This window comes from Clinocottus analis, unplaced genomic scaffold (assembly GCF_023055335.1).
Source record: "Clinocottus analis isolate CAN_PGR_092001 unplaced genomic scaffold, fCliAna1.0.p SCAF_9, whole genome shotgun sequence".
NCBI classification, from domain to species: domain Eukaryota; kingdom Metazoa; phylum Chordata; class Actinopteri; order Perciformes; family Cottidae; genus Clinocottus; species Clinocottus analis.
In genome coordinates this window covers 3,447,735-3,473,731 of record NW_027176251.1, presented here as the reverse complement: position 1 = coordinate 3,473,731, position 25,997 = coordinate 3,447,735, and the positions used below count along the sequence as shown (strand labels likewise).

At 42.4% G+C, this 25,997-nt stretch overlaps 1 protein-coding gene across 1 annotated transcript; it reads left to right on the top strand.

Annotated features, from left to right (window-relative positions):
• The first annotated feature begins 1,412 nt into the window (after positions 1–1,412).
• On the top strand, positions 1,413–16,726 carry znf1035 (zinc finger protein 1035). Its single transcript, XM_068569106.1, has 4 exons — positions 1,413–1,890; positions 6,481–6,535; positions 7,488–7,549; positions 7,642–16,726. The coding sequence occupies exon 4, from the start codon at positions 7,683–7,685 to the stop codon at positions 16,056–16,058; it is 8,376 nt and encodes a 2,791-aa protein (XP_068425207.1). The 5' UTR covers positions 1,413–1,890; positions 6,481–6,535; positions 7,488–7,549; positions 7,642–7,682; the 3' UTR covers positions 16,059–16,726.
• The last annotated feature ends 9,271 nt before the right edge of the window (positions 16,727–25,997 follow it).

Genomic DNA, 25,997 nt, shown 5'->3' with positions numbered 1-25,997 from the left:
GATATGGAGGACAACAGAAAGGAGAACCGTCGTCAGACACAGGCTAAAATAAATTATCTGATGACACTCAGTTTCACTCTGCTTCTTCCCACTAAACCCAATACCAGCCTCTTTCGTTGCTGAATTTGTCTGCTGCAACGGAGGAGTTCTGCACCGGGACTTGACAGCATGAGAGTCCGAATGGTTCGAGATACAAATCAATTGGTCTGCAGTCTGAATGCACACACACATACATTTGTAACTGTCACAACTATAGCCATGGTTTGTGCTGCCCCTAAGCTTCGGTTGCCAAAAGGCCGCAAAGGAAGCACAAGCCATTAGAAATAATGGGGTTCAGAGTGCAGTGGTGGTGGGGCTGAGTTCTGTGGGAAAGGCCCTTTACATATCATTTGTCTCGAGTACAGGGGTCAAAAAGGTAGAATACAAATTTCAAACCAGTTTTTTTTTTTTGCATACCCCTGCCTTTTGGTGACACATGGGAAGTGCCCAGTTCAGCCACCGGGTTATTCAGATGTTTTTGTAGTCTTAATTTGTTCAGGTAGGCCAGGGGCGGTACTGCATGTAAGGGTAAAGTGCAAGTGTAGGGTCTCTACCCATTGTTGGGGTTACAGCCAAGTATACAGGATGTAGAATATGTATCTTAACTTCAGTGCTTGATTTTGGCAATATTGAGTGACTAAATATTGGAGAGAAAAATAGTGCCCATCAACTAAGTCATGCATTCATACAAATATATAGGAAGTAAACCCATTTAGACCTGTTTTTATTGCATACTGTAACACAATTGGTTCTCTACCGGTCTGACTTGTTCCATAAAAATGTGTATAATTTTGTTGCACACACTCAAATAGATACAGTGCCATAGGATCAATTACTGAATTATCTGCACATTTGTCAAGTAAAAGCAAAGTCCACCTGGTGGAGCATTAATGTAGGAGAAGAAATGGTCTGGTCACAGGATATCAGATGTATTCAGAGGGTCCTGTTCACCTGTTTGAGTTCTTTTTTTCTTAAGAACATTTTTTTTGTGTGCAACCAGCCAAAGGGGTTTTGTCCAAGACCAGAACAAGAACAGGCTACGCCATTTTATTGCAGGCATGGAACACAAAATGGTGGTATGCAATTTAACCCTTTAAAGACTCCATCCAGTCCAGCAGACAAGGAGGAGGCATGTCAGACTGGTGGAGCCCCCAGTAACGTGGATCACACTCATGTAACACAGACTGAGTGGTGTCGAAAGTGCACAGGGGCGCGCAGAAGCTCCACTTTTAGGACTCCTTTGATCAGTGCAGTTCCTGCTGGAGCAAGTAGTCCCGCCTGTTACAGCAGGGAGGGTGCGCGGGTGCAGCTGCAGCAGCAAGAAGGGAACCGTGGTGCGGTCGCCCGGAAGGAGTCGTGCTGCTGCTCCGACAGGCGCGCGCTGTGTCATCCAAAGAACGCGGAGGGGCGGGCTCTCTCGGAGGATCCGCACCTTTTTTATTGGTTGTAAGCAGACTATTCTATAACGTACGTCCAAAGTCGCACACATTGTCTGAAATTGCGCAAAGATAGATAATGAAGGAGGATTTCGATTCAACGCCGCAACTCGGGGCACAACAATCTGTGTAGCCCACGTCGCCCGAGAGGGCAAGGGAAGGGAAGGGGGGGAAGCAACGACACCCACTGTCTCACTCCAGAAAAGAAAGGAAAAAAAGGATCTCCTGAAGGATATTTTTGCAAGGAAGACGGACGCCATCGACCAGGAGGTCTGTCGCTTTCTTCGTGGACCGACAAAGAAAGCCGACATGTACCGTCTTCGGAAGTGATTATTGCAACGCTGACCATGTAGTCGAGGAGCCACGGAGGGATTTCGTGGTGAAGTACGCGAGAGCAACACGGAGTATTGATCAGGTAAAGGGGTCCTGCTACAGACCAGCTGCAGACGAGTCGCTCACTGTTAGCTGTTGGGTAATAGTGCTAGCTTGCACGCAGCTGTGGAAACTGAGGGCTAGTTAGCTTCACCGAGAACCTCCACCCGCGTCAGATGCATTAATAAAACACGTGTCTCGAGCCGCAAACCCGACTGCAGCTGAGGATGCTGGTGTTTTTGTTGTTGATTGCATTACATAGTTTCCTTTTGTGTGTGCGCTATGCCCAGACTGGCTACAAGTAAAGCATCATACAACGCATCTCGACCAGAGCAGCACACCGCTTTCCGGTTTTAAATGCATCTTTATTTCCTCCATCATGGGGATGATTTAAAATGCTCGTCTCTGTACAAATTATCACCTAAAACAAAACTTATTTGAAACAGATGTTGCTTAGCATGAGCATGCATAAGAAGTGTGGCATCTCTGTTGACCTGTGGCTTAATTGCTTTTAAAAGGGTTTATAAAATGTTCACTAAACTCTTCAGCAACAAAGTTGTCACCCTTGAATGTATTGCGTATAATCTGTTCTATAATTTAGGATATATATATATATATATATATATATATATATATATATATATATATATATATATATATATTACTTTCATTATCTTGGAATGATGTGTTTCTCATATTAATTAATTAATTAGTCTCTAAAGATGTAGTAGAGGGTATAATCATGGGTAAACCATTTAACCTTGTGTATCCAGCTGTTACAGAAGTCTGCTTTCCAGGTAAAGAGAGACACTTAGTTGGAAGTGTAAAATTGGCCCTTATGGTATTCTGTCGTATGGTGTTTCCTTTAAATATCTCTAAAACAACACCAGGTAAAGGGGTTTACTGAGTTAAACAAGTATCTACAACTGAACTTCCGAGTAAAATGTGAGCTGAGAACTTCATCAACAACAACATATTCCATAACACGGTGGCAAGAGAAGCTCCATCAAACCTCCTTGTTTGGTTAATCAGGCTGACCTACACGCTGATGCACCGCTCTGCCATATTCTACCTTTGCAATGTTTATACAGCCAGTTTTAAGTGTTTTAATATTCTAATATTAATATATCCTAATACCAGAGCAGACATGGAGGCAAAATAGTAGTTCAGCAGCAACAAGCAACGGCAGAAAGAGGACACAGTACTTGTCCTTGTTTACCCAGAAGATCGCTTTGGTGAGGGATCATATTTTCCGCAAGACAGTATTTGTGTGTTTGTGTGTGTGTGTGTGTGTGTGTGTGTGTGTGTGTGTGTGTGTGTGTGTGTGTGTGTGTGTGTGTGTGTGTGTGTGTGTGTGTGTGTGTTATACCATGAAAAATAGTTGCTCACATAAGAAAGGCTGTCAATCAGCGAATCGAAATGAAGCATTCTTTTTGGAGATTAAGAATATTAGATGCAACTTATCGTATTGGCTGACACAGTTCTTCTGCATTCTGCTGTTTAGTATGTTACACACTACTGATCCAGGAGCCACCTCTGCCATTCCTGTTGAGTCCAAGCAGTTCACTAGCTATTGCAGGTGCACATAGTACTCGATAAGTGGTAGGGAGATCCTTAAATTGCTTGTGCCACTTTCAACTGGAAGCGGGAAGCTCTCTCACCGTGATGACCAGTACTCGCCTTTCCCAGCCAGCTGTTATCTACACAACACGGCCAAGACAAATGGAAATGGCATGTTTTGCTGTGTTGCACTTGAAATGATTTGTGCATAAAGTAATGTGAAAAAAAGCATTGCTGGTTTGTTGGTCTCAAAAAGGTGTCACTAAGCGTAATTGGACATTTTAGAAGATGTCAAAAGATACCCACTTGATTTGTGTGATTCAGTCCATGGGGTCTTCACACCATTTGTTCTCCGGGCTTCGTTTTAATGTAACGCACCAGATTGACAACATTTCATGTGGCACTGACACCTTGTCCATTGCTATAACAAGGACCTATCCATCCAAAAATGCACTTTATGGTGTCCTCTATAGATCAGCATTGACTGACTATTTTGTAAAAATGCTTCATATTAGTGTTTTGATTTCAAGTCACACCCTTTCTTAGTTTAGAAGGTAAAATTTGATTTGTTTCCGTTTTCTAGAATAGTTTCCACCATCTCAGAATTTTGTCCAGTCATTCTGGTTGCGTCATCAGTTGTTATACCATTGCATTTATTCCACATCAAATCTACTAAATTCAAGAATTCATTCAGAGTATTGAAACATTTTACAGGGTTCCAGACTAACCTTTTACATTGGGTGCGCTTTTTTTTTCCTTTAGGTGCACAAGCTCATAATTCAGGTTCTCTAACAAGGTTTCACCTTGCTTTTTGTTGCTGCAGTCAGGTCAGGATATTTACCAGTACCCATGGTTGTTGTGGCCTCTGTATCTGGCCTTGCTGCCCAGCCTGCACTGTTCTCCTCTGCCTCTCTTTCGTCAATACAGTTTTTAAACATTATTGTCTTTTGTTGAGGTACTGAATTCCTATGGGGGAAATGGTGGGTTTGATTTCATGCCTGGTATGAACAGCTGGAAAGCTGTGCTATTTAGGTCGACGGTTTCACACAACACGTCTTGGCTGCGACGCGGTTACCGAAACCAATCTCGACTACCCTATGTATCCTACCAGCTGCACTGCAGCATGTTTCAGAAGCGCATCTCTCTGCTGTCTGCAAAAAATATGCTTTCGTTTTTTGACAGAGCCAGTGTGTTCCAAACAGATGAGCAAGGGAAGCTACATGGGCTTTAGCATGGAGGCAGGCCGGATGCTGTTCACGCTGTGTCATGGAGGCAGGCCGGATGCTGTTCACGCTGTGTCATGGAGGCAGGCCGGGTGCCGTTCAGGCTGTGTCATGGAGGCAGGCCAGGTGCCGTTGATTTAACTTTTGCAGCCGTGTCCTGAATGGATGAGTGGTGGCAGTTATGTGTGCTCTTTTAATTTAAAAACAGCCTTTCAATTTTGCAATATGTATTGAAGCAGAAGGCATGAGCTGGCAAAGGAGTCCTTGTTGCTCTTGTTAAGATATGGCGATGGTCAGGGACCCACAGTGTCAGCCCACTGTGTCCACGGTGAGCAGAACCATTTTTAGTTGTCGGACAACATTTTCAACAGTATCAATCTGGGATTGACAGTTTTTGTACCATCCTTATTCACTATACCATATACATTTTCAGGTTAGGGTTGTCAAGCGTTGTGATCCAAGCTACGTCTAAGGGTCTAGCTAAGGATGCGTCACAAACACTTAAAATAAACATGGTGTTCATTTATTTTAATGACAACTACAAAGTGTGCATGTTTTGTCACTGCAGTGTATTTTTTGGGGCTTTTGGAAGATTTATTTATGTATTTACCAAGTCTTGTACAGCCAGGGGGAGTATTTCCCTTCTGACAGCCAAGCTTGGTCAAAATCTGTCATCTGGTGGTGACTGGACTGTTGCTGCTTATCAGAGCATGCAGCACTTTGGCTCATTTCTGTACAAGCTTCTCCAGGTGCTACTCGCAAGAGAGCGAGTGTGATACAGAGAGCAAAGGACAATTGTAAACGTGCGACCATGTGGAGACAGAAATTACCTTTGTGTAGATAAGATCAATAATATACAGTCGTATAAATTTGCATAATGGTTATCATGGTAGAATGGTTGGAGAAGAACTGCGAAATCACAGGACTTTACCTTGGGTCTCCCAAGGAGCTGTCACATTCATTCACTGACACAGTATATATAAACTGTACACACACTGCACTGTTTCATTTACAGCTATAATGTGACTGCTGACTTCATACTCGTAGTCTAACTCTCTCTCTGTCTTGACCGATCACTTGCTAACTATGTGCTGAGCTTGCAAAACCCAGGCAAAAACCCAGAGAAGAGTATGTCAGGCAGACACTGCTGATAACCTCGGAGCTAAACCAATTGATTTGGTGGAGCCTTAGTGGGTGTGCAAGTAAAAAGGACAGCAGTAAGGTTCTACATCTTCCGTTGCAAACTATAAACACATCTTTTTCGACTACACCTTGAATAAGGACACTAACGCAGTAGTTGCACTTAAATGGCACTTACTGATATCACTTTGTAGTTTGACTTTATTGAAGAAATTGCACTTTCCTTGTTCTGAATTTGTACTCACAATTGAATGCACTTATTGTCAGTCGCTTTGGGTGAAAGCGTCAGCTAAATAAAATTGAATGTATAAAAAATGTATCTGCTAACTCTCCCGAAGAAATGACGGAGACTGCCTGTTTCGTGCACACTACAGTTGGTGATAAATTATGTACAATTTAACCACTTTGTTCACCGGGTGGTCGATGCACCTGGGCAGCGTATCAGGCTCAACTGGTGAGAGTTTAATGTCACGTTGCCATAGTAGTATCTGGTGCGGTTGTGTTATAGCTGATACTGGTATTGTCATTAGAGCATCCCTAGGTGTAACATTGGAGCATCCCTAGGTGTAACAGCCATACCCAGTTAACAGGCCCTGATTTCTGTCTTGTCTGGAGCATTAATAGCCTGCACTGCTATTTTATATCTTGGAAAAACAAAATGCAAAATCATGTCTTAATGGTAATATTTTGCATTTCTTTCTCTTTTACAGCCAGCCAGGATTGATGTCTTTCAATGTTTAGATGACGGCAGACTTTTAACACCAGGTACAGAAGTTATTTTTATTAAGTTTTTGTGTGCTTGTTTTTGTCTTTTATCGTAAATGACATTATGTGAAATATCTTAAAGATTCCGTTAAATTTTTCCATCAAGTTAGATTGATTGCAAATGTTTAACTCTATATAGAGGGACATGTAGTTCTATCACTTATCAGTAGCTAAACCATCCAGCTCTTCCTGGGATCCAAGTGCTTTCCAACGCCTGATGGGATAAGCTTTCCAGCATGTCCTGGGCCTGCCCTAGTGTCTCCTTCCAGTAGGTGTGGAACAGGCTTACCACAAATGTGTGTTGTGTGAATGTGATTGGCAAGGACTGTGCCTTGCCAAATAAAAATAAAAAAATACCCCCACTGCAATAGTCAAAAGTATCCCCATGCCGAAGGAGCACTCCCACCTCCATACTGCAGTCCTTCTGGCCTCTCTAGCTATTTGCTGATTTAGTAGTTCCAAGGGTTAGCCTTTCCTAAAAAAAACATCTTATTCATTCTTCACTGCTGATGACCACCAAATGGTTCAGATGCATAGGCACTAATACCGTTTGTAGGCTTTAAACATAGCTCTCTTGGATTCAAAGTCCCCAACCGCCCTATGGAAAATGCCGGGTGATCCAACTCAACCTTCACGCATGTGAGTTTGCTAAGTCTGATCAGTCTTAAACTGAAGGCGTTTTGGTACCAAGTACCATCAATAATTACTTCATGGTGCTTTGCGTCACTAATGTAACTATACTACCATTGCCCATCTCCTGGCTATCAATTCACCCTTGTGACCCTCATTTTTGGATATTAAGCCCACATGGAAGCAATTTTGTTGTCCCACCACCGCAGGTTCAAAAATCACTCATGGTTGGATCGCATTTTGACAGCATTTGTAGGTGCTTTTTTTTGTGGCCTTGTAAAATCTTTACAATAATATTATTCATCAATATTATTTTCCCCAGGTTTTCATGCAGATGTAACGCGTCATCCTGGATAGTCCTAGTCCTTGCGAGTCCAGGAAAAGGTCAGAATATTCTTGTCAAGTATTGTGTACTTTATTCTAAATGATGATTTGAAGTTGCTGTTTTTTAATTATATCCTTATTTGTGTTTTCAGGATTGGGCCAAATAAGCTAAAGCTTCCAATCCTGGAAGAGAATGTCTCAAGGTTGGGATTCATACTTTCATAACGTTCCACCTCTATCATCAGAATCAAGTACATTGACGAGGACATCTGAGTCACAGGGAAGTCTTTCCCACCATATAGAGAACTACATTGGACATCATGACTTCCCCAGCACAGAGGCTTCACACGAAGACTCTGTAACCAACTCAAATTTTACCACAAACTATTATGAAAATTCCAGTTCAGACTGCCTTTTTCAAACATACGGCAACGAAACCCTGTGGCAAGCTGATGGAGAACAAATGGGAAAAGATCACTTGCCAAGATGTGAAAATAATGAAATCAAAGATTTAGCCACAGAAGGATTATCGACATTGGGACCTTTACCTTCATCTTTTGCGACAGATTTACAAGAACTTAAGCAAGACTGTGGAATGTTAGCTACTTCATTTCTTGAGGGCTACTCTGATGTCAGTAGCTGCTCCGATGCAGATATAGGTGAAACAAGGCCCTCTTGTAAATTTATGGGAGGCAAGTCAGTTCCAAAATCAAAAACTGATCTTACTCTAAAACCCAGCTCATCAGAATGGCTTTTTACTGATGGTGGAAATATGACGGTTCCGACTGAGCGTCGCCCTATTATGTCAGAGACTAATGTAGCTTTGCCAAGTACTTCAAATGTAATGGCAGGAGAAAACATAGTTAAAGACAAGATGGACTGTCCCGTTAAAATTGTCCAATCTGACGGGGGACACAATCAGTCTTCAGCTACTTTGGACATGGTGAAAACTACAGGGAGCAAGCCTGTTGAGGAGAAAAAGGATAATGTTGGTTGTCCAGATCAGAAACAAAAGGCAGATGTGGAGCAAGATCTTGTACAAGGAAATTCAAACATCTCAATAAGTGGCAATGAAAAGTTGACCGATGGATTACAATACCCGGACAGCAATGAAGAAGGGCAGATTTCTGCAACTGTGCCAAATAGCATCACTACATTAAACAATGTCCAAGAGCTTTCAGGCGAGGAGGTCCTAACTAAGAAAATTGAAGAATCATTCAACCAAAAGAATGATAATCCCGACACCACAAATGATCAAGATGGAAATATGCGAGAGGACAAGCAGGATAAAAGTGAAGTCCTGAAAATAGAAAGAAGAGAATTAAGTTCATTAGAAAAAGAGACTTTTGATGAGCAGACATCCCCAAATCCCAATTCCAATGATGGTCGAGATGAAATTATGGACACCAACCGTCGGAAGAAAGAAATTCAGTCATATACCGATCAACAATGTATGAAGTTGTCTGATTCTACAGATGCCATTCATGAACTGGGTGAGTGCACAAGTACCTTGAAAAGTAACACTCGGGATGTTGAACCCTGTTTGCATTTATCTGGGCACCTGTTTTACAAATGTATGCCGAAGAACAATATTTGTTTGAGCCCTGCTGTGACGAGTGATGGTCATTTAAGCAATGCCAGTGACAAGAATGAGCAATGTAATACCTGCTTACAGTCAACTAGCTCCAGCAAAAATGTGAATCCCTGTCTAGAAAAAGAATGGACCAGTTCAGCAGAGAATATTAACACCAGTTCTCCAGATTGCAGTGCCCCTAGTGTCACTCATCTTCCTATTGATACTAGTGACAAGAATAAGCAAGATGTTGGTAATAATGTAGAATCCTGCTTACAGCCCACCCGCCCAAGCACAGACACAAATCCCTGTCTAGAAACAGAATTGACAAGTTCACCAGAGAAGAGCACTCCAACCTCCTCAGCACCAGATTGTAGTGACACTGCTTTGACTGGTGACATTAAAGAACAGAGTGTTTCTAATAGTTTACAATCTTGTTCACAATCAAACACCTCAAGCACTGATATAACTACCTGTGTTGAAAATGAATTGAGTCCCTCAGAGAACACAAATGTGACCTCTTGTTCAGATCAGCAACAGCCACAACATCAAAGTCCAGTGGCACTAGAACAAGGAAGTCTTAATGGCGATGTTGCTGAAAATGCAGCTGAGTTGAACACATCTGCAGAAGATCCGTCCTTGTCTGGCATCCTCTATGGTGAACCACTGTCAAGAGAAGATTCCTCATGTGATGCTGAGGAAACAAAACTTGACACGCGTCCCTATGAAGACACTTCTGTTGCTAGACCTAACGGTAAAGGCATAAACATTCCAGAAGGACAAGCGCCTCAACTAAAATCCTCTCTACAAATGAGAAAACGCCTGCAACCTGTTGTAATATTGAAGACACCAGAGTCAGTAAGTGGAGCGAGTAACTCTTATCATTGCGCCGATTGCCAAAACACAACCTACAATGTAGATCATCTAATTGAACACCACCATGATTGCCATTCACTGCAAAACTTCCAGTTTTGCATGACTTGTAATGTCTACCTGATGATGAAGAATGAACAATCAGAGAAACATGTGTGTTGTGTGACCAAAGATGGTCCTTGGCCGTCTTCTGACTCCAGCGTACTGAAGAAGAAAAAACGCCATGGCAAGCACAAGTGCATTAGATGCGGACTCATATTTTCGAAACTAACTAAGTATGTCACACATATACGATCTCACACTGGCAAAACACCCTACAAGTGCAATAACTGTGGATCTTACTTTGCGCAGTCTAGTAGCATGCGAAGGCACAAGCAGGTACCTGGTAGATGCAAGGGGTCAAAACTTCAAGTTACAAATTCTGATGCTAATTCTGATATCAAAGAAACTAAAATGCCACAACAAAAAGACAATGTACAGAACAAACAATATCCAAATCTACTGGAATGTTACGTGAAGCTTGTCAACATCTCTGAAACTCATCCGTGTAGTTTATGTGGTAAAAACTTCTCAACTTTGGATAAGGTTAAAAAGCACTTCCACAATGTTCACAAGGGGAAAAGTCTGGCAGTTTCATTGAGTCAGCGTCCCACAAAACAGAGTAGTGAGAAAACCAGTGAGAAAACCCACAAAGTGGAGAGTGAAACGAGAGGAAAATATAAATGCCCTCTCTGTCCACGGCTTTTCAAGTACTCCTACAACAGAGCTCGGCATTTGCGTGACTGTGTACGAAACGCCATAAGTGATGGGAAGGAAAGAAATGACGGTAAATATCGGTGTCCCCTGTGTCGGGTTACCTTTACTTTATCAAACAACCGATACAGACATATTAAATCGTTTTGCCTCAGAGACTGTGTAAATCGGCTTGCTAAGGAGAGGGTACCATCAAAGGAACAGGTTGAACCGAAAAGAAAGGAGAAAAAGGAAATTGAACCGAAAAAATCAACATTCCTCGAGACTGTACCACATTACAAATGCAATCTTTGTCCCGCCGTTTTTCATCACGCTTCCGGAAAGTACAGACATATGAAGAAACACGAGGTGTTTAAACTCACTGGTAAAAAGTTCAAGTACAGAAATTCAGTTTTCTCCACCTTGTCTAAAACGGCAACGTTAAGTAGTACAAACACTAAAGAGAATGATGATAACTCAAAATCAACTGAGACAACTGTCAGTCCTGCATTGAGTTGTAAGTTTTGTCTGAAACGTTTCGCCACACCACAGTCTCTGAAGAAACATGTTCGCAGTCACGGAGGCGAAAAACCGTACCGCTGTCTAGAATGCGGCAAAGGATTCAAAAGACAGGCCCATCTGATTAGTCATAAAAACGTTCACCAGAAGAGGATACAGTGCACTGTCTGCAGAAAGATTCTTCCAAGTATTGGTGAATTGATCCAGCACAGAAGCTCCCATCTTAAAAAGGGAATGCTTCGATGCCCAGACTGTCAACTGCAGTTCCAGTTTCCTGCACAACTCCTCAGGCACTTAGTAACCCACAGAAAAAAAGAAAACCGGACAAGTCAGCTTGAAGAGAGACCATCATTAGAACCACAGGAATCCTTGGATCCTGAAAAAGATCAGAGTGGGCCAAAGAAGCTACAGTGCTCTCTGTGCAAAGAGGTATTTAATGATGCCAAAGTACTAAGAAAGCATTGTCTTACACATATATCTGTGTCCTCATCAAACCAGTGTCCGTTTTGCAAAGATCATTTCCCTAGTCGCCGCTATTTGCTACGCCACATGATCAAACATACTGGAGACAAGCCCTTTTCCTGCACTAACTGTGGAAGACAGTTTTACCGTGACTTGTATTTTAAACTTCACATTGAGAAGTGTATGCCTGCTCAAGCCGGACATCTTGTCCCAATTGAGCCTTACACTAAGGGGCCACATCTGTGTATGTTCTGTCCACGGATATTTTCTAAGAAGAATCGCCTGAAAAGTCATCACCGTGGCCACAAGGCAAACACTCTGCGTCTATGCTCAAGATGTGGGCAGTACTTTGGATTTACAAAATTAACTCAACATCAGAAGAACTGCACAGGAACTTCAGACCTCAACAATGGCTTATTATCCGTTAATGATAATGTCTGTAAAAGCAATTCACAGATGAGCCAAAAAGTCTCCATAATGCCCCCAAACTCGAATGCAACAGAGCTGCTTCGATTTAAATGCACTCACTGTAAAAAGAGGTTCAGGTACAGATCGTTACTTTTGAGACATCTTGTGACACACACAGGTGTGAAACCCTATTCATGTATGTACTGTGGACACAGATTTGGAACTCAGACAATGTATTTGCAGCATGAAGCTTTCTGTGACGGTGACAAGGAGCGGCTGTCGAAAGGCAAAGATGTGGCTGCAACTCAATTGTCAAAGACGCCTACTCTGAGTGAGGCAGCACAAATGCCTGAAGCAGAAGGTAAAACTGAGTTAAAGTGCAAATTCTGCACTAAGACTTTCATGAAATCGCGGAGTCTGAGACGTCACATTTTGACACACAATGAAGTGAAACCATACCGCTGTAAAGCCTGTGACTGCTGCTTTTCAAGGTATGATCATCTGAAAGTACATCAGGCTCGCTGTAAAGGGAAGAAAACACGATTGGAAGTCTGTATTCCCAAAATCAGTTTAGATGACATTGGCAAAGGTTGGAAAAATAGGTTTGGTTTGCTGGCAGCTGCTGAAAAGATGGAGACCCTTGAGTGCAAAGTCTGTTCAAGAAGCTTCTCCACTCAGTCTAAACTTTCCCGACATGTCACTATGTTCCATACTACAAAATTATTCAAGTGCTTACACTGTGGCTCATCATTCTCCCATGAAAAAACTCTGAAAAAGCACAGGAAGGTAAAGAAGTGCAGGACTCGCTCCAAAGGAAAGAATTCTTTACTACCACTGGAAACTGATCCACCAACAGAAAATGTGACAAACCCGCTTAATGTGATACGAAATAGAATAATACATCGTATCCAGCCTTATTTGAACAAAAAGTACAAATACACATGTAGTTTTTGCCCCCGTGCTTTTCAAAACACTTGGCAATTGAGAGTGCACACACGACTGCACACAGGAGAGCGGCCATATGCCTGTGATGATTGTGGTCAAAAATTTATAAGGAAGGATTACGTGAAGCGTCATGCCCCAAAGTGCACCAAAAAAAGATGCATGGTGACACCGAGATTATCCAAGTCCACAGTTTGCAAAACCCAACAGTCAATGACTAGAAACCCACCAAAAGGATTTTCTTGTGCATATTGTAGTTCCCGTTTCTTGCTGTTTTCACAGCTTCAAGAGCATTTTTTGAATGCACACAAGCTGGAAACACAGTTTCCACCAATACCCTCTGCTCCCCTACAACACCATCTGTCAAATATACCAAACATCAAAGAAGAGCCTTTGGATGAGAGTTGTGATGAATGGCTCAGTGATGGCGAGAAATTAATCTCCAAACAAGATGCAACTCCTGATAGTAAGGTCCCCAATCCATTGCCCTGCCCAGTGTGCGATATGACCTTTACAAATAAAGCTGGACTAAGCGGTCATCTGCGTGTACACACAATGGATCTTCCTTTTCAATGTAAAACATGCAACAAGGGCTTCTGGACTAAAAAGCTTCTCCGTAATCACAACAGGAAATGTAAATTCGGGCACATTTCAGAGAGTACAATCCGACAGTTGGAAGTTCCTTTGAAAGCCGAGATTGATTTTGTGCTGAATGACTCTGTTCTACTGTTCTCGGAGGCCTCCGACTCAAATGGCACTGGCGTTTTGCAGACCAACTTCTCTTGCAAAGATGACTTGGTGGACAAATCCCCAGAAAAGTCAGAAAGAAAACCGGTGCAGGGCATCTCAAGTCCAGAGAAGAAAGCTGTGCAGTATCAATGTTCAGAATGTGATAAGAGCTTCACGGATGGCTTGATGCTTATTAGTCACCTTGAAGACCATGGAAGACAAGAAGAAGCATATAAGCGCAAAGCGTGTATTACGTGTGGGGAGGAGTTTTCGAATCGAGGACATCTGGCAAGACACATGAAGGTCCATGAAACTAAGGATAAATACTCTTGCCCTGACTGCTCCATAGTTGCAAAGACCTCATCTGATCTTAACATCCACCGAACATGTCATGACCCAAACAGGCCTTTTCCCTGCAAACTGTGTAATCACAGGTTTTGGACAAGACCATCTTTATATAATCATTACAGAGAAGACCATACAGATGATGTGTTTACTTGTCGTTTCTGTAACAAGGCATATTCGGTCAAGAAATCACTTTCAAGACATTATAGAAAGTGGCATCCACAAGAGCAGATGAATCCTGGGCGAACTGTAAGGCAAAAGATTGTTGAACCACAATGCAGCGGTCAAGTCAGCACAGCTGCTGAAAGCGATGAGGAGAGAAATACTGGCAGTGAGGACACCGACTCAGACTCGGCGCCATACTTCCCCTGCCACGTGTGTGGAAAGACATTCCCAACATCAGAAGGTCTTGAGGACCATCAACGTTGTCACCTGGGTGAAAAACCACATGAATGTGAAGAATGCGGTCGGTGTTTTTTCCAAGCATCCCAATTGCAACAGCATCAACGAATGCACAAGTCTGAATTTCAGTGTCAGGCATGCGGTAGGGGTTTTGTCTCGCTCTTTGCGCTCCGTAAACACAAGCATACTCATGGCAAGAGCCGCCCCTACCGTTGTTCCAAGTGCGACTTCAGTTTCACAGGGCCATTGCAGTTGGCAGAGCACATGTCCACCCACCGTGAAGAGAACTTCCCATGTGATATATGCAATCGTGTGTTTCCCTCCAAGAGTAGTAGAGTTGAGCATCGAAAAAGCCACTCGAAGGCAAGTCACTACCCCCCACCTCCATTTTTAGGGAAAGAACATGAGAAATCTGCTTCCCTCTCTGAAGGCTCATCAGTATCCCCTAAAGAGCTCAAATACCGCTGCGGTGTTTGTGGTGAGCGTTTTCCAGACCCAGAGGAGCTCTCGGAGCATGGTTGCATGGAAGCCAAAGAGCGGCCATACCCCTGCTCAGACTGCCATCAACATTTCCTGCATGCATCTCACCTGAAAAAGCACAGGAACAGCCATCACATGTCGTGGTCCAACGGTGAATATCCATGCAATCAATGCAACAGCAGTTTTTTCACCTCTCAGCAATTTCTCCGCCACCTGAAGAGCCACAGTGATACTGCAGCGGAAAATAAACACAACACTGAAGGTACAGATTGGGCTCCATCCCCTGATTTCATATGTCCAGTTTGCCATCAGTGTTTTGCCAATGCCACGGAGTTGATTAATCATTTCCCCACGCATGCTAATGGTTCTTTTGAGTGCAACATTTGTAAAACGACATTTTCCTCGAGAAGTACCCTTGAGGAACACGAGCGCCGTCATGTGACATCCGCAACGGAATTTGAATGCACAGAGTGTGGCCAGAGCTTTTGGGGAGAAGACGCTTTCGAACAGCACCACTGTTCTCATGATAAGCACGCTTCAAAAGAGGCTGAATACTCAAATCCGTCAGCTAAGACGTCCGCTCCAACTTATTATCAAGCAGCAGGAGAGGAAGAGGAGATTGAGATTGACGTTACTGGAGAGGACGTGTACAATTGCCAAGTTTGCTCAAAGCAGTTCTCCTCAAAGAGTGGTCTTTTGGAGCACCAAAATAAAAAGCACCGACTTGAGAAGCCATTCAAATGTCAGCTTTGTGGGAACACTTTTGCGAAGAAGCGGTACCTCGCCGAGCACGAGCGAAGGCATCGACAAAAAAACACGCCTCAGTCAAAAGAAGAAAACAAGTTCACGCGTGCCCAGTTGCACACCAATCTCGATACGGCACAAGATCTGTCGTCGTGCATGAGATTGGGTGCCAAAAAAGAAGTCGGGAAGTTCCGCTGTGACATGTGCTACAAGTCCTTCAGCCGGTGGTCTCAGCTGAAGCAGCACCAAGAAAGTCATGTCGGCGAAGTTGTATATGAATGCACAGAATGTGACAAAGCTTTTGCTTTTCCTCATCTACTGGAGGAACATCAACAGTCTCATGCTGGCTCCTCTCGGTAATGGTTGTTGAATACCATCTACCTTCTCCTCCTTTTTGAATAGCTAGCTATAGTAACTTGAAGTCACATTGACCCAGTACCTCCACTTGGTTTCACAATTTTGATCTAATTTGTATTTTTTGATCCTTGTAACATAGTAACAAAGATCCTGTCTCTGACAGGGCATCTCCTGCGATTATATTTAGTGTATATATTTTTGGGGTTTGTATACAGTACACAAGCCAGATAGTTTCTTCACTGTTTGTAAATCTATGACAGATTTGTGTAAAGCCGTTTAACATTCTGTTGGTTGAATGCAAATGAAGCATGATCGCTAAGATGTTTATGGAAAGTCTTGGATAAAGGCTGTAATTTGTATCGAACATGATCATTTTTTGTTTGAAATGGGCTTTAGTTTTGTTGATAATATGTAAGATAAACTTTAAACTGGTAATTTTAATCTATATTGACATTTTCTATGATGACATGAACTATAGATAATTTTGTATTTTTCAGTTTTTCCTTGTATTTATAAGGGTTTCCAGTTTTTTTCAGTTAGTTTGCAAGTTTATTGTACATGCATTCAAAATATGTTTGCAAGTTTATTGTACATGCACCCGAGAATGTTACTTTCTTAAGAAATTTGAGTTGCCAAATTCAATTAAGGAGTAAAGTCAACTAGAAAATGTATGTGTCCCTGTTTCTTTGTAGTTCTGTGTACTTTCTTTGTATTTATGTGTACTTTGTGGGAAGCTAACGGAAAGGAAGCTTGCCATGAAAAGCTGTGCATTCCTTCAACCCAAATATGAGCCAAGTTGACACTCACAGAATGAATGAGGAATGAACTGACATTTTAAGTAAATATTACTGTCACAAACAAAACAAGTGAATACTTTGTGCACTATTGTGGAGAACAGTTATTTGGTTATTAAGTGTACTAAAAATCAGCTTACAGATATAACTTGCAACTGCCTTTTTAAGAAAGTGCTTTAAACATTTAGTTTTCTAATACATCATTGTTAAAATACATATTTAAAATGTAAGTATCTTGCAAAGATTAACACACCTGAGCTTAAAGTAAGTAGATGAACCTAAATGCATAAAGTTGGATATATTGTATTATAATTTTATAAAGAAACTAAATATTATACATGTATGACGGGTAGAGCGGATGATACTGGAAACTGCTTCAGTCTGGATGGGCGCTCCAGACTGAAGCACCTGCTCAGACCCGTACAACCTGCCACGGCAGGTTAGTTTCAGGACTTCAGTTGTCATAGTAACAGATACAGTAATCTTGGTCTGTGTTTAAAAAAAAAAAAAAAGCAGTTTTGTCACGACCCGGCTCTTAATCCATTACAAAGACGGGAGACACACGGGGGATCAAACAAGAAATGGTACATTTATTGACAACACACGACAAGTTAAAGCATAAACAAGGCATGGTGCTGGAAGAACGTAGACCCACGCTGGAGCAGACAGGACTTAACACTCCTGGGAGGAAGTGGCCAGGTGCTCCTAGTGGTGCTGATTAGCTATGCCGACAAGGGACCTGCAGAAGACACCGACGAGCCAGAGTAACCACACACACAGCAGGCTGTTAGATGCCTTTAACAGCATTGAAAGGGTCTTATTAATAAGTCTTGTTCCTGGAGTACCACTCGTAGAGGCTGCTTAACCATATATTATGAAATGTACTCTTTTAATCTTGATCTAAAAAAAAATACTGACGATGTGGGCACCTGTACAAATGTTGATGTATTTAATTTTGGTACGTCAATTTTTTTTATTTGAGTAATGAAAGCAAAATGTAGCATGTCCAATCAATGCTGATGCTACTCGTCGTCCATTGAAGAAATAAAGTGTCTGCAAAACTGAGCGAGAAAGCTGAGAGAGCAATGCTGGCCATGCATGCACGAACCAGGATTCACAGTGCACAAGCCAATGTATCAACAAAATGTACTCACAAAATTATAATGAAGGAAATATTGTGACACCTTAACAGAAAAATACAACCTTGCACCTTCTGAATTGAAATGTATTTTCTTGCAGACCATTAAATTAGATAAATCGAAAGACTTTGTCGTCTCTTCCAGGTCATCTTCAGGACCCGGAAGAAGGTTTCAGCTTTTGAGGAGCTGCATGAGATGTGCAAATAGCCTGGGAAAGTCAAGAATATGCAATATCCATGTCAGGAAAACATAGAAACAGTTTATGTCCCGCCTTGCTGAGGTGCTTAGAGTATAACACATACCAATATGAGAGCACACATTATTGTGAAAGTGGCTCAGATTCACCTTATAAGCCCAAAAAGTGCAGCGGCAGAGAGAGAGCAATAAAAAAAAGCAGGTACATTATTATGGTATATAAGTAATATATTATGAAGTGGAATGTAGTAGTGGCAAAACAATATTCAATATAGTACATCAGTATAATACAGCAATATGTTATCTTATTGCATATTGTAAGTATTAAGTCTAAAAAAAAACCACTATCTGTACACTTAGGCATTAACAAAATAAAAAAAACGCATGCAGTTCCTCTATTATATGATCATAAAACTGATTTACGGTAGCTGACCTGTTGTAACAACAATGGGTGTTCCCAGGAAATGTAGCTCCACCCACTCAGCTTGTCAGCCACTCGACGAGTGCCGGCACTTGAGCGGCGCCTGCCACTGACTCGCCGCCAACACACAGCTGAGTCGCCGCTGAGTCGCCGCTCTCTTGGCACCTGGCTGACGCCTGCCACACGCTCGCTACGGACTCACCGCTGCCAGTGATCGCACGCGCTGTCTCTCCAGCAGACGGGCAAAGTGCACACAAGAGACACATAGTAAAAATAAAATAAAAAAAGGAATATAAACAGTAATTAAAACAGTAAAGAATCCACAATAGCAATATTATATATATATAAATATATATATATATATATATATATATATATATATATATATATATATATATATATGTAAAGACAGAATAAATGTATTTTAAAATGTATTGATAGTGTACCAGTTGAAGTGATAAAGGGACCAAAGTGATTGAAATGTACCTAATGATGGATGTACATTTTATGAATTATAATGTATAGAATGTATTCTATATCTTATCTCATACGTCGTCAGGCCAATAGTGGGTGGATTCTGAGATTTTATTTGTATTAATTATTATTAATACATTTAAAAGACTATATTATCATTATCAGAATCAATATTATGAGGCTAAAATTGTAATATTGAAAAATATATTTCGTTATTTATACATATTTCAGATGCATATGAGAGAAGTTTACCTTGTTGGACCTCGGGATGGAGCCCATCGCGATGCCAACCGTGGCTTCAGCGCGCCGCGGCGCAGTCCTGGATGGGCGCAGCCATGGCGCACCGCCCAGCACTTCCTTAGCGGGCGTTGGGTGGCGTGCGCATGCGCTGTTAAAAACCCCATGAGTCGTTCTGCAGCTGCAGCTCTCGGCTCGATGGTCTTCCTCCTGGCACAGCATCACATTTGTTCACCAGAGAACCGAGCCGAGCCGCGCTAAAAACCTGCGGGTACAGATGATCTGCGGGGTCGCCTCGTCCGTCACTTTGAAGGGTGGGGGGACCGCTAACGCTCCTGCGGCTGGTGAGTAGGCTGCGCGGATAATACACGGCTGGTCATTGTGCAGAGGAGCTGCTCCATAAGGCATAACCTAGAAGCTAGCGTTAGCTTGGGACCGTTGGTCCTTCCTTTCTCCGGCCTTCCCCCTGCTTAGCCTTCACTGGCGACCCTTCTGAGACCTCTCCACGAGACCTCGGGCTTTTGTTCGGTGGGCTCAGATGTCCAGCGAGCAGTCGGTGCAGAGTAATAGTGCTCATGTGAGAAGCTGAGTGGCCTCACGTTGGAGCTCGTGAAGACGACCCTACGCGGTGGTAGACAGTGTTATTGGTGAGACAACGTCCGAGTTGTTAGCCCTGTGGGCAGCGTTAGCAGGCTAGCGAGGTGCCCACTATTCAGGAGGTGGGTGACCTGTTTTGGTTTCTTCTCGGCAGCGGTTCCTCGAGTGTGTGGCGTTGTGTTCATGTCCATCTCGTGGTTGGTGGTTTAGCTCGTTGTCGTCGGGGCTCAGATTTTCCATTTACGGGTGTTAAGTTCATGCTGTGCTGTGTATTTTTTTTTTTACGAAGCAACTCTGTCTTGTGCGTTGTAAAGAGGGAGAGGTGTAAACATGCCCAAAGATCTCCACGAGCAGCCAACCTTTCAGGGTAATTAATTGTTAGTACATGCAATAAGCAGGCTATGAAGGCATGTACATGTTACCTCAAATCTGCCATCATTTATAGTCACGCAGAAACATAATAATCGTGAAACATGCTTAATATTCACATTCTGGGACTTGAACGCAACACATTATTGACATTACATACACTGTGCCACTTATGGAGCATTTCTTTGAAGCAATGCAAACATTAGGCAAAGTTGGCGGGATTTTAACAATTAAAACCAACAGAATCATTATTTTTAAACTATCTTCCTTTTAATTTAGTCTTCTATTTGACAGGACATCATGGCTCTTATAATCAGTTCATTATTATTTGAGCTTTTTATATGAATTATTACGTATATGTTGGAGGTGATTATGAATAAGTAAACTGTATATTTCCTTACTATTTGTGATAAACATCACAGCTCAGTTAAAACCATTATGGTTCGGCCCCACTCTGAGCCAAGATCACTGTATTGCGTCATGTCTGCAGGATTTTCCCCTGCAGGTGTGGACATGCACCTGGTCATGGGCAGGCTAAGCATGCTACACAAAGCCAGTAGAAATGATGCCCAAGTCTGCAGCTGTGGGATGTGATCCCGTTTTGCAGAAGGACTAGATAGATTTGCTGACGACAGGCGTGCCAGTGGCTCTTGTTGCAATCCAGGGCAGCTCTCAAGCGCTCAGTTGAGTTGGATGCTGGGAGAAAATGGAGGCCACGGCGGCTCTACCTAAGCATAGCATTTTCTTTATATTTGCAGGACTACAATGCTGGACTCTTTGAAAGGGGCCTGATCAGACATTGTTCCACCGGGACCCTGTTGCTAAAACCCCCACCTAGATTAATTTTTTTAAGGAATGGCAAATTGTAAAATCTCATTACAGACTATATTGCTTGGGTAATACAAATTGACATTTTTTTTTCAAAGAAACATACAAAATATATAATGATATAATATTTTTCTAATGCTTGCTTTCCTTTTTTGATTCGTGAAACCATGTTTAAAGCGCATTTAACTGTGAAATTAATGAGAAAATGTATTTTGGTGTATGTCAGTAGAATTTGTAGAAATATTTATGGTTAAAAACTTCAAATTGTGGTTGTGTTCATTTTCATTCTGGTAACATCCTTTTTGTGTGTGTTGTGTGTGATTTACAGGACACTTCCTTGCATGACCACAACACCCGGATTGCCTCATACGTTTGGCTGCCATGATGCTTGGGTTACAGGGAAGTACTTCCACCTCCAAAGTGTATCGTTGTGTGGCATGTTCAGCCTCCTTCACTGGACTGGCCACCTTGCTTGTACATCAGGCAACACATGCCGGTGCACTCACCAAGGTCTCTTCCCCTTCACAGCCTAGCATCAGCCCGCCTGAAACACTGTTTGCAAGTATGGACTCATCCAGTGAGCAACCAAGTCCATCGTCACTCTTGCCGGGGAGTCAATATCCTTCTTTCTACATTTGTGATTGTGGAGAAGAGTTTCGGGACTTCGAACTTATGCTGCAGCATAAGCAATCACATACATCTCAATCACCGCTTCTGCAACCTCTGGATAGTAATAGTGTTCTCTCTAGTGCAACAGGGTGTGAGAAAGTATTTCCAACTGTAACTCAGCCAGGTTTGGTTCCTAGTTGCCCCTCTACCTCAAGGGTTCCAGCTATTGAACCACCCATATTAACAGACGATAAAGGAGATGTAAAACTGGAGGACGCCATTTCCCCAGTAACCACTCCCCAAGGCCAGTGTACGCCCCCTCAAGATCACAGTGAGAAACAACTTGAGACCATGTCAGCCAAAACAGAGCAAATGCCAGAGACTGATGAGGACATTTGTTTGCAGGACAAAACAAATTCTGTTCCCAGCGACAAAAAGGATGAGAGTTTAGCCAGAAATAACTCCCTAATGAAGTTGCTGGCATCGGCATACATGAATCGCTTGTCACATCCTGCGTCACCGAATCAAAACGATAACGAAATTACCCCTAAAGAAGAAGTTGATCCTGTTGATATAACACCAGTTGCAGAAACTGAGATGTCCCCAATAAACGATCTCTCCATTGCACAGTTGAGGCGGCTGCTTGCAAAACCTGGGATAAAGACAAAAGCTCCATCCATCAGCAGAATTCTTGAGTCCAGTAAGAAAAGGGTTGTCTCTCTGACAAAGACTTTCTCACCTGTTGTGGTTCTTGAAACCCGTCAAAAGCTCATGGTTCCTGGCAGTAATGGCACATATGGGAGATATCAATGTGGCCGCTGTCGAAGGGTCTTTCAAAATTTGGAAAAACTGACAGAGCATCATTTCTTGCACAAAAAGGAGAGGATTCAATGTTGTCGTCGCTGCAAACAGCTCATTATTGGGCGGCTGCCTTTACCTGACAATCACGTATGCCCCCAGTTAGGAAACAAACACATCCAGCCATCAAGCTCTTATACGAAAAACTCACCTTTCCCACAAAAAATAGTGCCATTCCACAGTCTAAGCAATTCAAAAAAAGTCTTCTTTTGTCCATTGTGCAAGCACACCTATGCACGCAGGTGGAACCTCAAAATGCACAAATGTCAAGGCCCTGGGACAGGGCCCTCTTCTCTGCAGGCCGATCTCTTCTTTCAGCCCGTATTGAGATCAAACTGTGAAGTCAACGCTGGAGCTCACGTCAACAGGAATATTTCAGTGAGCACTGAAGTTACTGGCCACATCAAGGTCGAGGTGACCTCTCCGAATTCACAGCAGTCTGCAGTTCCACACTTGGCCTGGACTCATCCAGCTAAAAAATTCCCACCTCTCTCCTCCAAATCTTCCACAAACAAGGACCAACAAGGACAGGAAAACAGCAGCTGGGATGCAGCAGCAGATGACGACGATGATGATGATGATCAAGCCACAGATGAAGGGGAGTGGACAATGCCCTTGGATGATGAAATGGAGGTGCTTAGCACGGCAAAGAAAGCTGGTATTGACACACAGGGGAAGAAGTCTGCAGAGACCTCGAGCCTGCGCTATTTTGTCCAAGACGGTGTGAAGCGTTACCCGTGTAACCGGTGTCAAAAAACCTACAGTCGCCCGTCTACTCTGAGGCGGCATCTCCGGCTGTGCGGATTTAGGCCACGCGGACCTGTAGGCCATAGCGGCGGGCAGGGTACCACTCCACTAACAGTCAACAATATGAAACCACTGTTTGCTTGTTTTGTCTGCGGTAAGTCCTTCAACCGCAAAGACAACATGATGGTTCACAGAAAGAGATGTCAGTTGCTACGATCAATGGAAGATGGTGGGCAGACAGCTAGACGGCCTGTGCAGCAGACCGCGTCGGGCGTTGCAGCAGACCATCAAACCAAGAAGGATGATGGAGGCAACTGGGGCATCATGTCACTGCCCTCTGTACTTCCGAGGAGGGTGACGTGCGAGTGTGGGGTCGGCTTTACATCCCCGAGGCTTCTCCTGGAGCATCTGCAGAAGCATGCACAGGAATCCTACACATGTCCAACTTGTGGAGAGACTGTTAATTCCTGGGCGGACTATGAAGTTCATCTGCAGATCCACATGCATCCTCATCACCAGCTGCTGAAGGGACTTCAGCCGCAACGATCACAACCTCTGCTACTTAGATTTCAGCAGCAGCCATCTAAAAAGCAGCAGCAGCAGCCGCAGCCGCCATCTCAGACGGTGCATCAGCCCCTGCAGAAGCAACCACGCGCAGAGCAGGTTGGGAAACCAACAAAAAAGAAGCAGCAGCGGATTGTATGCACACGATGTTGCAACACTTTCGCCACGCGCTGCTCCCTTCGAAGGCACTTATCCTGGAATCGATGCAAAGGTGTGCGGGCCACAAATGCCTCACATCCGCCCAAAACGTACCACTGTTCCCACTGCAACTCTGACTTCCCAAACACAATCAGTCTTATGTTCCACCAGAGGAGCGGGGCTTGCAAGCCCGCCATCAAGCCTGTGCGCTGCCCTGTTTGCCTTCGCTGGTTTGGCACTACGGACGGATTACAGAAACATCTGCTTACTCACAAACAATCTGAATCATATTGCTGTGATGTCTGTCAGGGTACATACCCAAACCTGAAATCACTCAAAAACCACCGCCGGAGGATTCATCGCATCATGGCTGGAGACGTACAGCCAAAAAGACAAGAACAGCTGACTTCTTAGTGACAACAAAATGTCTACTTTGGGAGTGGTACACATAAGAACAGATTACATTTTAGTATAGCTTGTTCTTTCCATATGTGCCAATTGTATTTTGTGAAGTTGTTTTTGTCACACTGTACAGCCCGCAGATCTTTTATTTATTATGAATGTGTTATCGTATCTTGCCACTGTAAATAAAGGGGGAAAAGCTTTGGTATACAGTACATTTCTTGTTTGATCCAATTAATCCCTTTATTACATAGCTTCATTAGCCTGTAAATTTGTCTTAACATTTGATCATCAAAATGTTTTCACATAGTTTGTGATGTAGCTGATTGTTGTTTCTGGTGTTAATAAACATACCAGTTGTAAAACATGTTGCTTATGTCATTTTGTGTTTTATGGGAGCTTAAATGTAAGCCAAGAATGACTGACTCTTTTTGGCTTTTTGTAGCCATTCATGTTTTATGCACTTTGTCTTTTGCTCATCAAAATAATAGAAATGGTGTTTGTGAGACAGACTTTACCATTGAATTAAGATGTCTCATCCAAAAGGAAGCTTTATACACTCCAGCTCAAAAGACGCCATCGAGAGAAAATTTGAAGGTATTAAGTAATTTTATTTTTAGTTATTAATTTTATTTTTTTGTAAACTTGATATGGAAATTGTCCTAGCCAAATGGGTGTGGGAGTCACATGTGTCCGAATACAGGACTGAAATCTGAAAACTACACAATGAAATGTTTTGATCATTTGATCTTTATTACAATTAAAAAATTAAAATAAAACTGTTGAATGTGTTTTTTCTTAATGGCTACTTAGGGAGACTTTATGTAAGGTTTTGAATAAGTAATAATGAATCCTTTTTCACAAGTTCCTATTTGCATTTTAGAGTTCATTTGATACATACTTGCAAGACAATCTAGCCATATGTTTTAATTGAGTACTGGATTAATGAAAACATATCTTATAAGTGTTGATTGAACTGCATTATTATCCATTTTCTACTTTAGCAGAGGCTGAGTATGTTGTTTTGTATAAATCTAATTTAAAGAAAAGTCCAAACAAAAAGTGAGTTTTGGATCACAAATGTTTGCACACAAGGTTTGTATAACATTTTAATTTGATCAATATAATACATGTACTACTCTAAAATTGAAAATTGATGGTCCCTGTTTATTTTCACTGGGGGAAAAACATGTTGGTAAATCTAACTGGACAGGAAGGACAGATTTGTTGACCTACCCTGAGGTGACTTTGATTCATTCAAGTGTGGCCATGTGATTTCCATAAGATAAGAGACACATAGTATAATAAAAAAAAAAGTTATACAAACAGTAAAGAATCCACAATAGCAATCTTATTTATACAGACAGACTAAAATGTATTTAAAAATGTTTTTATATTGCACAAGTGAAGTGATCACATAAGCTGTAGTTCTACAGTATTCATAGAGTAGGCCTACGGGAAATACAATCAACACACACTGGGGCAACCCCCTGACTTTTTTAATTTTACATTTGATGCATTAACACCACCCATCTATGTGTATAACTCGATAATCATTTGTTACATACAC

Excerpts from the sequence above, each read along its gene's own strand:
- znf1035 (XM_068569106.1), top strand. The coding sequence starts at position 7,683 with ATGTCTCAAGGTTGGGATTCATACTTTCATAACGTTCCACCTCTATCA.